We start from the raw sequence: 15,054 nt of genomic DNA on the forward strand, positions 1-15,054 counted from the left end.
TCTGTCCCATTTAATATACATAATGTGCTATCACAACAAAAAACAATGTAGGTAAATTGGAGGGTGGTGATTGTGTTAAGGAAATATAATGGTTGGAGTCAGTATTGTAGCCATATCCCTGATAACCTAAAGCTTGAATGATCCATGTACTTGTGCCTGAGAAACGACTGTATCTCACCCACTTAAAAGAATATTCTCTGTAACTTTCAAAATACAATTTTAAATTGGTTTATGCCATTGTCAAGATGTCAAGTCTTGCTTACCAGGATCTATGGTAATCATAGGTTCCAAAGCTGCGATAAATTTACCTGAATATAAGTTTTCTCATACTATTCACTCGTCTCTAAGTGCCTCCACCAACTTACTCTCTTTCTCCTCCATAGACTCAGCACCACTTCATTTGCCTTGATTTTTATCTTGATAATCATGTGTGTTTCAGTTAGTCCTATGATGAGCTCCTAGCCCTTAGCTGCTATGTTGGTGTGCAATGTTATTTCTCAGGCATGAAAACAAAGGAAAGCATTTGTTTACTACTAACTGTTGCAGATTTTGAGATAATTAACCATATTTAAACCTGCATCTTGAACCATTGCTTTTAGTGAGACCATAATTTTTAAATTTATGTAATTTACAAGACTGAATGAGAATCATGAGAGATAGAAATACAAGTGAATTTCAAGGAAAACAAATACTATCACGTTAAAGTGACTGAATAGTTTTATCATGAAATGATAAGCAGAGACCTTTTGTATTGCTGTTGGAAAGATCAAAAGATTTTGGCTCTGTGATCTCACAGTTAATTTAACGAAGACAGTCAATTTAACAGTGCTGGAATTTATAATTTTTATATTCTTTTTAGTTAATGCAACACGGCCTTATTTTTAGAAATCTGCATCATTAGGTGTGGTTACTGGGCATGACCAGAATAAGTAGTCATGGTGGCACTTAGAAGAGGAGAAGAATATTTTTCTCAACTCTTTGAGTTTAGTGACATTTTTAAAAATAATAAAGGTGTACAAAATGCATTCCTGAAAAGGAAAGAACACTTCTATATCTATCAAATACCATGAAATGCATGGAAATAACTATTGTCAAAAGATTTTACAAATGGAAAGTAAGATGAGCCAAGCTTGATTCTGTGAAAAAAATTGAAAATTTTAAACAGCAACGCAGTGAAGTAAATAGTGCTTCCATAATTACCTCTCTCTCTCCCTTTCTCACATTGGAAAAATAACTCACAGCATCCCTCACCTCCCCTTAACCTCCCTAACAACTCCTAGGAGAGGTTCCCAACTTATGCTCACTCTCACCCATTTGCTTAAACCAGTCTGCAAAATTAATTCCCTACTTTTTCTTCAGGGGGCACGTTACTGGTCATGACTTTTAACCACACCTAATGATATAGATATTTTACAAAACATAGATTGTGTTGCGTTAAATTAAATTTATGTTACACTTTTTCATTTCATTACTGTTAGTGCATTGAATGGTCTTACATTTGTCTTTCAGTATGTTCAGCCTCTTTAAAAGATTCACTGTCTTTTAACTGGCTACAATTATTTTTGTTTGACTAAGCCTATCAAATTGTTATTATATGTATGTTTGTGACTCATGAGGTAAAATAAAAATGCAAGCCATAGGTGAATGTTTTCGCCCATGTGTGGTATATCATTGTTAAAACCAATTATTTTTTTTCTGCAGGGACCAATATACCACACTGCATTAGCTACCGCCGGGCACGCTGCAATTTCAACAGAACGTTCCAATTCTCCATCATCTACCGCCATTAGCTTTTTGCAGTTGCCTTTCCCTCAGCCATCACAACTCCTGCAGCAAACACATTCCCCCCAGCAACCTCCGGGTGCCATGGTTCGAAGAGAGGGCATGACGTTGCCAACTGGACCTCAGCCATATGGCACCCATCCTGGTCTCCTTCATGGTGTGGCAGTGGTGACAGGTCTGGCCCCACCAATGGCTGGACCGGCAGAACTAGTTGCCCAGGGGGGAGCCAATTCCAGTGCCTGCCCGCCCCTACCCCCTCCACAGACAGCCAAATCCGGTGGTGGCGTGCCAAAAGCAGTCCTCACCCCTCCCCCACTTGTTTGCCGCCCAGGTGGCAATTCAACGACAGGGATCCCCACATCGGTGCCTCCCCCCACATCCTCTGGGACGTCTCCAACAACGGCAGCCACCCCCTCATCGTCATCCTCCTCCCCATCAGCCTCATCCACAGCATCGGAATGCGCGTGCAATCTGAAGGCAATGATCATGTGCCGCAAGTGTGGAGCCTTTTGCCACGATGACTGCATAGGCCCATCTCGCCTTTGTGTAACCTGCCTCATTAGATGAGAGTGACCCCACCTGCCCTCTGTCTCTCCTCCCATCATCCTCCTCATTCCCCAGGCCATGGCCGAGGACTGCGGAGGGACGTGGAGAGCTCTGGGTGAAGGGTGGGAGAACAATAATTTGGGAAAGGACCCGGAAGGTCTGCCATCAGGACATGACTGAGATGTCATGTGCATCCCACCAGTGAGTTTTCTTTTCAGTGGTTTTTCGTGCTCCATTTTGAAACTGGGATTAGTGATGCTGTGGTTTCCTACTCATCAGGGTTTTCATGACAAAGAATTACATGGTTTGAAAACACAGTTTTTGGTTTAAGCATTACTGTTTTGGCTGTCATACTCCGGAAAAATTATTGCATGGCATTTTACCATTTAAAGTTACATCACACTAATTTTCCCTACAATTTGCATTCCTGAACATGTTAGCTTCTTTAACATTGTCAATTTCACACTTATATAGGACCATTAAATGGGAGTGTAAAGTTACATATTACATTAATTGCATTTGTTTGTAATCAAATTTTCTTCTGACACTCTTCTTTCATTTTAATAATAACTTGGGAATGTATTTTAATTTTGCATTTCTTTGATTGTAAAGCTATTTATTTTTATTATCTTTTGAAGAAATTAATATTTTACCCAGCTGTCATGATTGGATTTTGGGGTCTCATCCCTAGTATCCATCAAATAAGGACCAGTCTCTGACAGCTTGTCTTCCATTGTTTACATTAAAGTTTTCTTCCCTTGTGCTACTTCTGGAAACATTATAGTCATTATATGCCACAGCCTTTAATAAGTCAGCAGTGATAACATTTCAACACATGCCTAAAATTGTGAATAAATCTGCTTGGAAGGCATTAATTATGGTGATCAACATGCAATAAATTTTGTACACTAATGGATATGCATTTTTCATATCTGAAACCTATCTTGGAAGATTATTTCTTCTAAAGGTAAAAGTGTTGCCTTTTCTCTGAAGCTTTGGAAGTTTAATAGCAGTCTTTGTCTCTTGGCTGGTTTAGGTGTTTATCAATGGTTGGTGTAGCTGTAGAATAGTTGCTACTCATTGTAAGTGATAACGAGTGCATCCTGGAAAAATCAGTACATATAACATATAACTTTGCCCTCATCCCATATGAATGGTATATTCGCATTTACTACTCTAATGCTTAAACAAATCTGTTGTCTGTACAAATTGATATAAAAGACTGTTAGCTATTTCCAGTACTATAGCTTTGTAATTATCTTAAATTTTATGTGTTGGAATGATTTAATAGATTTGAGAATGATGCATTTTCCTGTTTGTACAAGCAAAATGTGTAATATGTGATTCAAATTACTTATTTCTTTGTCACTGCTTTTTCTTCCAAAATTTTTGAGCATCCATAAAAATCATGTATTATTAATTCCCTTCTCCAGGTATTAGCTTTTATTTTAATGGGAATGCATTGTGTATGCGAAGCCATCAATGGATTGTGAAAAATAGTCATGTACTCTACAACTTAGTGCATATATTCACAGTTGACACCAAAATCTTTTGTGAAAAGAATGAACTACCTCAAATTTTGTTATTCACATCACCGTTGCCCAGGAATTCCATATAGAATCTCATAAGAGCTTCTTCATATGATATTGTGAATGCAGTTTTTACCATTAAAACCTGCGAAGATATGTAAATAGTGTGATTGCCTTCTTTGTGAAATATTTTGATATGTTTATTCAAGAACATAAAGAAAAGCTAAGATGTTTCATTTGGTATCTTTGTAAATATTTGTATAGCGTATGGTTATATACGAATTTTTATTCGCCTGTCCCGATTGATAATGTGCTCTTTTTGTGTATAATTTTTATGTTCACTCTCCCAGACCGTTTATATATTGTGTATTTATTTCCCATGCTTTAATTTTCATTGCATTTCTTGCTCTTTTTTTATTTTTATCCTACGTTTTATGGAAGAGTAGCCTTGTGAAAGAAATGCGTACATCAGCAAAAGTGAAGGGCCATAGGCTGACTTGCCATGTTCTTGTACTATGATGCGTTCGGCTATAATTCTTTGTATGAGTAATTTCTAAGAAAAGGTGAATTTTATTCACAATAAATTAAAATTTTCAGTACATCAAAGGGTTTTTCATTCGTTGAGCCTATGGTATGCATTCTTTTCATTTATACTTTCGATATGATCGATTCTGACCTGAGCGTGGCGTTTCGATTGGTCGAATGCACTCTACCACCAACGGTTTTGGACCATTGCGAGGAGTGCTTTCTGTTCTTTGGCGCTTTAAAAAAAACTATATACAGAAAATTCTGGACTCTGAAAACGCTGGATCAACTCCGTCAAAATGACTGTGGAAGAAGAAGTTATGAAAATTCAGAAAAAGTTGAATAAAATATCATCCGGGGATGGATCCGTGGGTGTATTTTGCTAAATTTGTGTTTGTTGTGAACATGTGAAATATAATTTCTTGTTACAAGCTTTGTTTTTCCACGTTGTGAATGGAAGCTTTTGAAAATATATTGTAAATATATTTGCGACATCATGTTTTATTCATTGAGGTAATGAAGATGCGGTACTTTTTTTGTATGTAAACATCAGGGTCAAGAGCAGGCTCTCGATCTGCTGAAGGCCTTGCAGAAATTACCGGTGAATCTCGACGTGTTAACCAAAACCAGGATCGGTATGACGGTGAATGCTATAAGAAAATCATCGTCTGACGACGAAGTGATTGCCCTCTCGAAGAAACTAATTAAGAACTGGAAAAAATTTATTTCTGGTAGGTTTTGTGATGCAGAATAAAAGAGGGAAAATAATTTCATTAATGATAGTTCTGTCACAAGAAAACTCTAGTTCCCACTGTCTTAGATTATGAATCCCCCTTTTTCAAAGTTTAATCGGTGATATAACCGAATTTGTATTGTTTATTATTAAGAATTTGATTACTGAATGCCTTCAGAGCTTGGCAATGTATTCTCTCGATTCAAAGGTGTCCTTATAAGTTTTTTGGAGATCGTGTTCAATATTTTAATAATTTGTTTTAAAAAAAATGTTATTACCTTGCCGTAACTTTTTCCTGTGTGGTTAACTGCTGTTTCGTTCGATTTGCCTATTTCTTATGTATTTGTATGTGAGCATAATTTTGCCAGAACTTGGCATGGTAGGAAAGACTGAAATTACATTATTGCCTAGGTATGCAAGAGTTGATAGAAGAATTAAATCACCATTAAATGGGAGAATAAGAGGTTATTTTCACATAGATGTTCACTATTCGTCACTAATATAAGTATTTGTTGCAAGAAAGAATATTTGTAACGGTATATTTGTAAACTTTTAAAGAATTATTTCGTAACAATTCAATGTTGAATGCATTTCATTGAATAACATGTTCATTTACCTCATCTTTGATAACGGTAATTAGGTATGTAAAATGAAACAAAACGAGAAAGATTTATTTATTTCAATGTTTACCATTATTTCAAATGATGACGGAGTTTTAAAACTTAGTGATAGTGATTCACGTTTGCTCATCACCTCGTCATTGTAAATTTGACGAGATCTCTACATATGCCATTATCTACCTTAATATTGATTTCTAGTGCATCTTATCTAATTTTTTCTTCAAACATTATTCTCTCACATTTCAGTATTTTCTCATGCACAGTATATGATCTGCCTGTGGTGTATTCATAAAGATTTAATGTTAATGATAGTTTATGAGTTACTAAGTGCACAGAATAAGTTAATGCAGGACAAATGCTTACTGAGGTGCTTTTATTATGTTGTGCTCAATAATTTTTGTCAGAGGATGTCAGCTTTAAGATGTTCTTTGTTAGTCATACAATGCTGAACCCCATTCCTACTGTCTTTTTGCTTTTAAAATCCAATTTGAATACAAATAATATCAGCGTTGACCTATTTGAAATCAGATCTTTATTTCTTTTATCTCTTTTGTGCCCTAATGTAGTGACGAGTACTTATTACCTTATCAAAGTTGCCTCTCTCGCTCTATTTCTCTTTGCAAGTTGTTTCTTTATTTACTTAATATGTAATTATGTCACTATTAAACAAACTATGCATAATAGGATCAAACACCGGGAACAGTGCCAAAGACTCAAGCAATTCTGGTGCATCTGCTGGAGGAAATTCAAAAACAAAGGAGGAGAAGAAACGTACCAGCAGCAGCAACCAGGAGAAATCCTCCGATAGTGCAGCTGGTTCTGGATCTGTTATTTCTAGTGATGGAGAAAAGAAAGAGAAGGCGGCCAATAAGAATTCAGGCTCTGGGACAACATCCTTTCCTCCTGCCCCATCAAATACTAGAGATGCTGTAAGACTGAAGTGTCGAGAACTTTTATCAAATGCCATTCGTGGAGATGGAGGTAAGGAGTCAATTTATTACTGCTCTCTTAAATGTCTCTCTATTGTCATCGAAGAAGTGATATTCCAAAAGAAAACCTGAATCTTTGGTCAGTCAGCCAGCATCCCAATGACTTGTTTCACTTATGAGTCATTGGATGGCAACTCCAATGGGAATATAAGGCATAGACAACAAACATCGTCATTTTCAGATCAGTATTTCTTCCAATTTATTTCATTTTCACTTGGTTACAAAGAAGTCCTACCCCTTTGGACTTCACCCTTGGATGTTGTGGATGGGTTTGCACATTCTCTTGACCTCTAGAGATTTTCCAACAGGACCAATGATCATTGATCCTAATAGTGTCACCCATGGTCAAGGTAGTAGTGAGTAGATGAAAGGTGGTCCACACACAATTTGTTCCTCAGTGAGGCATCTGACTCCAGTGGGAAACCCATTTGAGTGATTGTGTCTTGTTAAAAATAATATTAAGGAGTCAAATGGGAAACCACCTCAATTATTAACACTTGCTGCGATTAACTCCTTGAAAGCATACTTGTCACATGTGGAAAAAAGTGTGGGAATCGGGTCATCATGGCCTTGTAATCTTTCCTGATTACAAATTGATTTTAAATGAAAATAAATTAGTCTAGGTTCACATTTAGTTCACCAAAAATTTTACTCTTATACTTTTGGCGAAATTAAATTTTAAGTATAGTTGGAAGTTGATGCAAATAAGATTTATCAGAATTTTAGGAAATGTGTCGGCCACTCTATGGCAGGTAATGTAAACAATGATGCATTCACAATGGGTATAGTGTGAGGGATTTTAAGCTGTGATGTTTTAGAAAATGAGATTCTTATCTCAAGAAATTGAGGAAAAAGTATGACTAACTAATGGACAGGGAATAGCACACTTCTTCCAATGGAAAGGAATGAGAGTAGAACAGAGAAAGTTTTTCCATAGCATGCTACTTGTAGAAAGAAAAGGTATGTTCTCAACAGCCTACCATGCAAACATACGTAGTATGTTCACAGCTACAGTTACCATAGGGTAAATATTTTCACAAAACGATGATAGAATCTGAAATGAAAATGAGCAGTGTTAAGTTGCTACTGACTAGGCTATGGGGCCGGGTATCTTTCCAAGCAGCAGAGGAGGCAAGACCTCAGTCATCATCACACAACTTTCCTGCACTTCCATGACACCAGAAAAGAAAAGAGGATAGAAAGACCACCATTAAATTAGGGATTTAAATGTGGACCAAAATAATTAAGAGAGGGAGAGAATACATGGAGGCATGATAGCCTCGTACGAAGTGAAATGGAAAGATAGCAGGGATAAATGGAGTGATATTTACAGGGTAAAAATATAGCATAGTAGTGGTGAGTTAACATGGGCTGTCCGTAGTACTGAATAGGAAACTGGGTAGAAGGATAGCGAATGTAGAAGATGTGAATTATAGTATTATTACTGGAAATAAGAGCAACTTATCAATCTAGTGTTAGTCCAGGTGTACATGCTGGCAAGGAGTCATAGGGAGGAGGAAGTAGAGTGTATATGATCTTCATTAAACGTGATTGAGAGTGTACCTGTAAAAAACTCTAGATAGTGATGATGGTGGTTTGGAATGTGGTGGGTGAAGGGATAGAAAGTGTGATAGATATGGAATGAAGATTAATGCATGCAAAACAAATTTTATTTTGTTTTAGGGCAAGAGGAAGACATAAGTTGTGTTTATGAATGGAGGGCAAAATCCAGAGCAGGGGCAACAGTTTACCTATTTTTTAAGTGTTTTGAACCAAGATGGTCGAATTAGTAGGGACGTAAGAAGAAGACATGCGCTAGGCAAAAAAGCTTTCCCTGGAGGGAATCGATGATGGATGATAAGGGCAGGTGAGGTGATTAAGAAATGACTGGTGAAAACTTAACTATGGAGCAGGTTTTTTACGGCTTAGAAGCTTGGTTGTCGAAGCAAAATGATAGCTGTAGGTTGAAGGCTTATTATATGTGGGTGTGGAGAAGAATGGCAAAGATAAAATGGATGAATAAAAAGTGCCAGGCATGGTAGGGTAGGAGAGAGAGTTTTTAGGAGAATGTAAAGGAGGCAGAAAAGATGGATGCAGAGGATTTTGGTAGGCCATTGAATGCTGAGGACCTTCGTAGAGGGGGAACATTAGGATGTTCCCTCCTCTATCAAGGTCCTCAGTATTCCGCACAATGAAGGAATAGGAAAAGGATAAGCATGTTGAAAGTAATAAAGAGAGAAAGGAAGCAGAATGGCGGAAGGGTCTTTTGTAATGTCATGTGCCAGGTTGTGCTCTTTTGGGAGGTACAAAAAAATGTTATTCTGTGTCCATTCCAAAATTACCTTAAACAGTAGACTACCAAATAATATTATTGCACTAATTTTAACTTACAGAAGCTCCTCAGATCATGGCATTCTTCAATAATTAACTAATTAAACCGTGATTCCTTTATTTAATGCAGATATCCCTGAAGGATGTCATGATCCTGACGAATTGGCAGAAGAGTTAGAAGAGAGCATTTTTGTCGAAACAAGAGGCACAGACATGAAATACAAGAACAGAGTTAGAAGTAGAGTTGCCAACCTGAAAGACAGCAAAAATCCATCTCTGCGGCTGAATTTCCTTTGTGGTGCTTTGGCTCCTCAACGATTGGCTGTCATGACGGCTGAGGTATGTTATCATACATTGTCATTTAGCATCAGTGCATACATACTTTTTTTGTGGCTTGCAAAACAGTGATGACCGAAAACTAAAGAAAATTGTTTAACAGGTTCACATTTGCACCCAAATTTTGCTTATTATTGATTGAACTATATAACTAGTGTTAAGAGTGAGAAGGTATGTATAATATTTGAACTGTTGTTTAAATCAGAAGTAATTGATGGTGCTGGGCTTAATATTATTTGAGAGTAATAAAATTGAATTGTTCTTCCTCAATTTTCCCATGGATTTCCGATGTCTTCGTTTTGTGATCAGACCCTAGCCTCTGAAATCATTGTCATGAGTGACAAAAGTTAATCAACATTTGGCCCAGTAGCAGTTTAATCAGCTTATTTGGCATAAATTAAAATTCAGCATCCAATGCCTTCTCAGAGCTTAATATACAGTGTAATAAAGGTCATAGTGGTTAAAAACATTAATACTTGTAGTTTTTTCATATTTGCCGGCCTGTGGGACGGCTGGGTAATGTCAAAGTCTGCCAATCCAAGGGTTGCATGTTCGATTCCCGTCTCGGTGGGTTTTCTTCAACCTAAGGCTGGGGTGTTTTGTAATCGTCTCCATTGTTTACACTGTTTATAGCCCAATGTAAAGGCCAAAAACTGCTGTTTTCGGACTAAGGCTAAATAGATAAATATATCAGCTGGAATCGTAAATGAATATCGATATTTGAAGAAAAGCAAAAAAACACTGGAAGATTTTGTTTTCAATGTCATTAACGGGAGTTATTATCCCTAATTTGTTGAAAGTAAATTTTTCTGGAAAATATTATTAATAAAACCATTAAACATGTCCAATTATGATGCATGAGAAGCTTATGATGATATAAAGGCACTTTGTTTATACTCCTATTGTAGGCAACAATATCAGAGTGTAAAAATCATTCGCCTTGACTGGGATGACTCGGTTAAAAGCTACTGTTGTGGCATCTCCCGCAGTTTCTTTGGAAATTTCTTATTGTAGAAACAAGCTATTGTGCCATAAAGCACACATCAAGTAAATAACCACGTCCTAAGAAACCAGCGATTTCATCCTAAAAAAACCTGGAGTTGACTCCAGGCTTTGGTGATATTTATAATCTTAGGGGATGAATATTAAATGCTGTGGAAATATTTTTTTATTTTGGAAATTTAATTTAGAATAAGATCATTGGAGTCCTCCAAAGTTAGAAAAAATTGTATGACATTTTTGCACCCAAATGAAATTTCAAGATATGCTTTCATTAGATGAGTTAGCCTTTGATACATACCAAGACCTTCAAACTATGCTATGTAAATACTATTTAGGTGTAAGATATGTGGGTGGTTTAGTAAAACCTTGGAAAATACAAGTGTTGGCAATCGTAGTTTTGGAAAATGTTTGCTTTTATTAAGTCTTAATTTCTCACTAGACTGCAAAATTTCAGCTATAATATCCATTGCATGGCTTCATTTTCACAGTTGATTGAAATAACAAACTTGTTAATTTGTTGAATCACTCTGATAATATTGCATTGTATTCCTTAAACCTGGGAAAATATAAAACAAAAACTTGAGATTTCTTGAACAATCCATGATTTTCTTTCTAATTTTTTCAAGTGCTGTTTCAATTTTGTAAACCATGAAGCAAGGAACGTGTCATTGGTAGTTAAGTGTTCCTGAGTTTATCAAGGGACTTCCATGAACACCTCATATGCCATCATTTTTTCAAATTTGATAAAAAACTTGCTGATATATGGAGGATTGAAACATAATAAATCCTCTATTGCCTCTCCGGCCTTCACCTAAAAATTCTCACTTAAGGTTAGAAAATTGAGACAGTGCAGGCTGGCAGTTGACCTAGTTTTGTTTTTGTTGTCTTCAAGGAAATGGCAAGTGATGAAATGAAAGCTTTGAGAGAAAAGTTCAAGAAAGAGGCTATCGATGATGCCCAATTAGCTACTGTCCAAGGAACAAAGACCTCCCTCCTGAAATGTGCCAAATGTAAGAAGAGGAATTGCACTTACAACCAGGTTAGTGCTGTGATTTTTTTTAACCATCTGCCTAGACACATATTTCAGGTCGGTTATTAAAAAACTTGAAGCAAAGCCCAGTTTGCATGAATATATGAAAATCCTGATGAATAAATTAAATATCACATTTTCTCCTTTATTATGGATCATATTCATTAAGATATGAGTTTAAAGAAGTTTTTATTTCTCTTTCAGGTGCAGACAAGAAGTGCTGATGAACCTATGACGACATTTGTGCTCTGTAATGAATGTGGCAACAGGTGGAAATTCTGTTGATGGAACTGGCCAGAGAAGAGATTTATTAGAGGAGAAAGATGTTGGGGGAGTGCTTTTATGTTTGAATAAGCCTCTGTATCACCATCTTATTGTGTAATGTCATACTTTTCAAATTGAATGTTGATTGACCGCTCTTTTGAGGACCTGATTGTGTTGAAGTGACAGTCAGATAAAGTTACTCGGCATCAAATTGCATAAAAACGTAAGTGATTCGTAGATTTCAGTCATACCAGAACTAATATGTATGCTTAATTTGTATAGGCAGTTCAAATGACGTGAAAATAAATCATCTCGTTATCTATGTCTTATAGACACGTAATAATGGTGCGAATATACTGGCAAGTGAAGAGCTGGTTTACATTTGTGTAAATAGTTGAGAATGCAACGATGCTGCATCATTATTGAGGATTCATTAATATGTCATGATGCTTTAACTTCATGCTGACTTTGGCCTGATACACCCTTGACTCAACTTTATTTGGAAAGTTTCACGTATTGTGATGAAAAAAAATATCTTCAAAATGAACAGATAAGCGTGTGTTTGCAGGTCGTGAGTGGCAATTTCCAACTGCAACTATGCTCCTGCAGTTATTTATTGACTAATGGAGTTATACTGTAACTTGTATTTAATGTTCGTACACAGTAATAATTATGTGAGGAGTAGTTGTTGAGATTTGATGTTTTCAAAGCTGAAATTGTTTAATTCTATGCTCTAAGAGTGTAAAATCCCTTCCATTTTTTGCTACTCAGCATTATCTGCCCAGTTTTGTCTATACCTTTTGACACTTGAAATTTGGTTAGCATAGCTTGCTGTTACCAATGCACTTATTTCTTTGCATCAAACTAACCTCTAGGTTATTTTTTTTGTAGAGATGCGTCACCTATGACTGATTGGTGTACTGCTAAGAGTAGTTTGTCTTAATGCTAAGTAAGAACATGCTCTAGAGTTTTTATAGATCAGATGTACAACATTAAAAAAGAAATAAAATTTACAAAGGTATTTTATTCAAATTGACAAGACCACAGTAGCACTACAACTTGGGTAATAAAAGTTCATAAAATACTTAGTGGAATTGCACTTAGTTTTAAATAGTTTAAAATAAAAAACACCACATGGCTGCTCCTCTTCTGTCTCTTCTATCTCCAATTTAATTCTGAAACAAATGAAGCTCTAATTAGTAGTAGTAGTAAGATAATAGTTTCACTCTTCAAGGAATATGGAAGTAATGGGGATTTCCTTAATCCTATTAACTTCAAAATTGATGTTTTCATATACTGTTCTTATTTTTTTCAAGTGTTACCAGGATTGTCTAATCATTTCTTTGGAAATGGCAACAGGAGCATGCCAAATTTAAATTCCGATCATGAAATCAACTTATTTCAATAATTAACTTGATATGGTATAACCTCAGTAAAACAAAACCTCTGTGTCTAAAATTATCCTTGATATACTGTGTAAAAGTTGTATACTTTGTAAATACTTTCATTATGCGGAGAGAATGCCATTACTTTTCAATTGAGTGTGTAGCCAGACTTGCATTTCCCTTAGATCTCAACCTTAAATGAGAAATTTTCTAGTTAATTTCTGTGTCAACGCAGAAGTTTTAGTTTCCTTTATATAGTGGTAGTTAGTATTTAATGTAATGTGTACTAGCCCCTGCAGCCAAAAATCATTAATTGAATGTGAAGTGAAATTATTTTCACTTCTGGCGGCTTGTAGCAAAGATTGTTGGTCCTAGGCTTCTTTTATGTCTGTTTGTTTCTCTGCTCTTCTCACTCTACCATTTCATAATAGCCTAGGTGCCATTGTCACATTAATTTCATACCACAAATGTCTCTAAAATAAAACAGGATTTCCTTAGATCATATTTTTCATTTAGGTGAATTTTTCACAAAGTCAAATAATTTGAATACCTATGATGCAAAGAAATTTTTTTTATTCATTATAATCTGAAGCAGTTTCATGTTATCAAGCCAATGCCTCCTTTAACACGAAATGTTAGTCGCGAAATATCAAAATAGAAAGGAAATATAATGCTCAAAGGCAAGTCTCTTTTTAAGTGCAATGCTGTAATTGCTCTCCTTCAATAATACATATATATATATTAGAAGAGCAATAATATATATATATATATATATATATATATATATATATATATATATATATATTCATTGCTTAAATGGTGTAGAGAACGCATAAAATTTTTCAGTATTCTAGAAATTAAGAAGAGTCTAAGAAAGCGTGTGATATATGGGCAATGTATGATGTCAAAGCCCTTACTGCGTATCTGGAATCCAGAGTAACTTGCTTTAATCCTTTGCAGCACTTGCAGCTTAGCATTTTTCTAAAACAGGATATCATCATTCTGTTGATTCCGCTCAATCCATGCAATTTACTTCAATTACTCTTGGGGCAACACTTTTCGCACTTAATCTAACCTCTACTCGGCATTTTTATTATCTACTGTATTCTGTAGAAATGCATCATCCATGAAGCTAAAATGCACAGATAAGTCATCGATGTCCATGAAAGTTCTAAGTGTACAATATAATAATCTCTTCAGCCTCCAGGTTCTTGAATTTGTTCATTATATAATAATTATCTGTAGAAGTCTATTCATGCCATCCAAAGTGGGTATTCTTTTCCTCTTTTTATCTAAGATCTCCATTTTGCTGCACTCGTCAACATCCATTATCGTTCAATATCTCTTCAATCCATTTTTCTGGCTGCCTGTGAATCTCTTCAAAATACATTATCTTATCCTATCATGTCGAACACCTAATTTATCTTTCCATTCATGTCATTTTCTTCATTTATAAGTTACTAGTTTCAGGGGTTTTCTGATGTAAAAACTTGTGTTGCTGAAGTGGAGACCTTATGAAGCAAAGAACTGTGGATTTTGCCTTCAAGTTAAATTTTTTTTACTTGATGTCTTAGCTTTTCTGCTTGTGGCAACCTTATAGGCAGATCTACAAAAAATAGTTCAAGAGCAGGCCAAAAACGTATGGCAATTGAAAAGCCAGAAGAATTGTGTGTAGTAAATGTTCATAGAATAGAAATAATTCGAAGTTACGACTTTATGAAATGTTTTATAGCATTATACAAAAATACCATCATATTTATTCGGACTACAAGAGATTACAGTGGTTCTCAATTTTTTGAAAATACTAATCATCAGCAACAGTACTAAGAGGGCCTTACAATAGCCATGGTTTTTTAAATAATGTGAACTAAAGACAGTGCCTGTATATACTCGTGTTCCATCATGTCTCCCTAGACTGTACTCATTACAATGCAGTTACACTGTCTTGAAATGCTCATTAAAGTGTAATTGAATATTTTGTT

General features: G+C 35.7%; 3 protein-coding genes across 4 annotated transcripts in view; 2 read left to right on the top strand and 1 right to left on the bottom strand.

Moving 5' to 3' along the window:
- Asx (Additional sex combs) overlaps positions 1 to 4,437 on the top strand; it is a 44,336-nt gene extending 39,899 nt beyond the window's left edge. For both annotated transcript variants that reach the window (XM_071592870.1, XM_071592871.1), the window contains one exon: positions 1,702 to 4,437. In XM_071592870.1, coding sequence (XP_071448971.1) covers positions 1,702 to 2,349 — 648 coding nt within the window. In that variant the 3' untranslated portion in view covers positions 2,350 to 4,437. The remainder of the gene's footprint in view (positions 1 to 1,701) is intronic.
- A 138-nt stretch (positions 4,438 to 4,575) lies between these two features.
- TfIIS (RNA polymerase II elongation factor) lies at positions 4,576 to 12,743 on the top strand. The gene is made up of 6 exons (XM_071592872.1): positions 4,576 to 4,750; positions 4,936 to 5,113; positions 6,420 to 6,716; positions 9,186 to 9,394; positions 11,286 to 11,432; positions 11,628 to 12,743. The coding sequence occupies exons 1-6, from the start codon at positions 4,682 to 4,684 to the stop codon at positions 11,706 to 11,708; spliced, it is 981 nt and encodes a 326-aa protein (XP_071448973.1). The 5' UTR covers positions 4,576 to 4,681; the 3' UTR covers positions 11,709 to 12,743.
- The window catches only part of l(2)34Fc (lethal (2) 34Fc), a 31,142-nt gene continuing 28,781 nt past the window's right edge, over positions 12,694 to 15,054 (bottom strand). Inside the window, exon 6 of the mRNA XM_071592874.1 lies at positions 12,694 to 12,862. Coding sequence (XP_071448975.1) covers positions 12,857 to 12,862 — 6 coding nt within the window. The 3' untranslated portion in view covers positions 12,694 to 12,856. The remainder of the gene's footprint in view (positions 12,863 to 15,054) is intronic.

Source organism: Hetaerina americana, unplaced genomic scaffold, assembly GCF_022747635.1.
Source record: "Hetaerina americana unplaced genomic scaffold, ioHetAmer1.1.p SCAF_5, whole genome shotgun sequence".
NCBI lineage: Eukaryota > Metazoa > Arthropoda > Insecta > Odonata > Calopterygidae > Hetaerina > Hetaerina americana.

What these genes read in the sequence shown, in the direction of transcription:
- TfIIS (XM_071592872.1), top strand. Translation starts at nt 4,682, where the DNA reads ATGACTGTGGAAGAAGAAGTTATGAAAATTCAGAAAAAGTTGAATAAA. An exon ending in TGCCATTCGTGGAGATGGAG is followed by an intron (nt 6,717 to 9,185) that starts GTAAGGAGTCAA and finishes TATTTAATGCAG; the next exon opens with ATATCCCTGAAGGATGTCAT. An exon ending in GGAATTGCACTTACAACCAG is followed by an intron (nt 11,433 to 11,627) that starts GTTAGTGCTGTG and finishes TTTCTCTTTCAG; the next exon opens with GTGCAGACAAGAAGTGCTGA.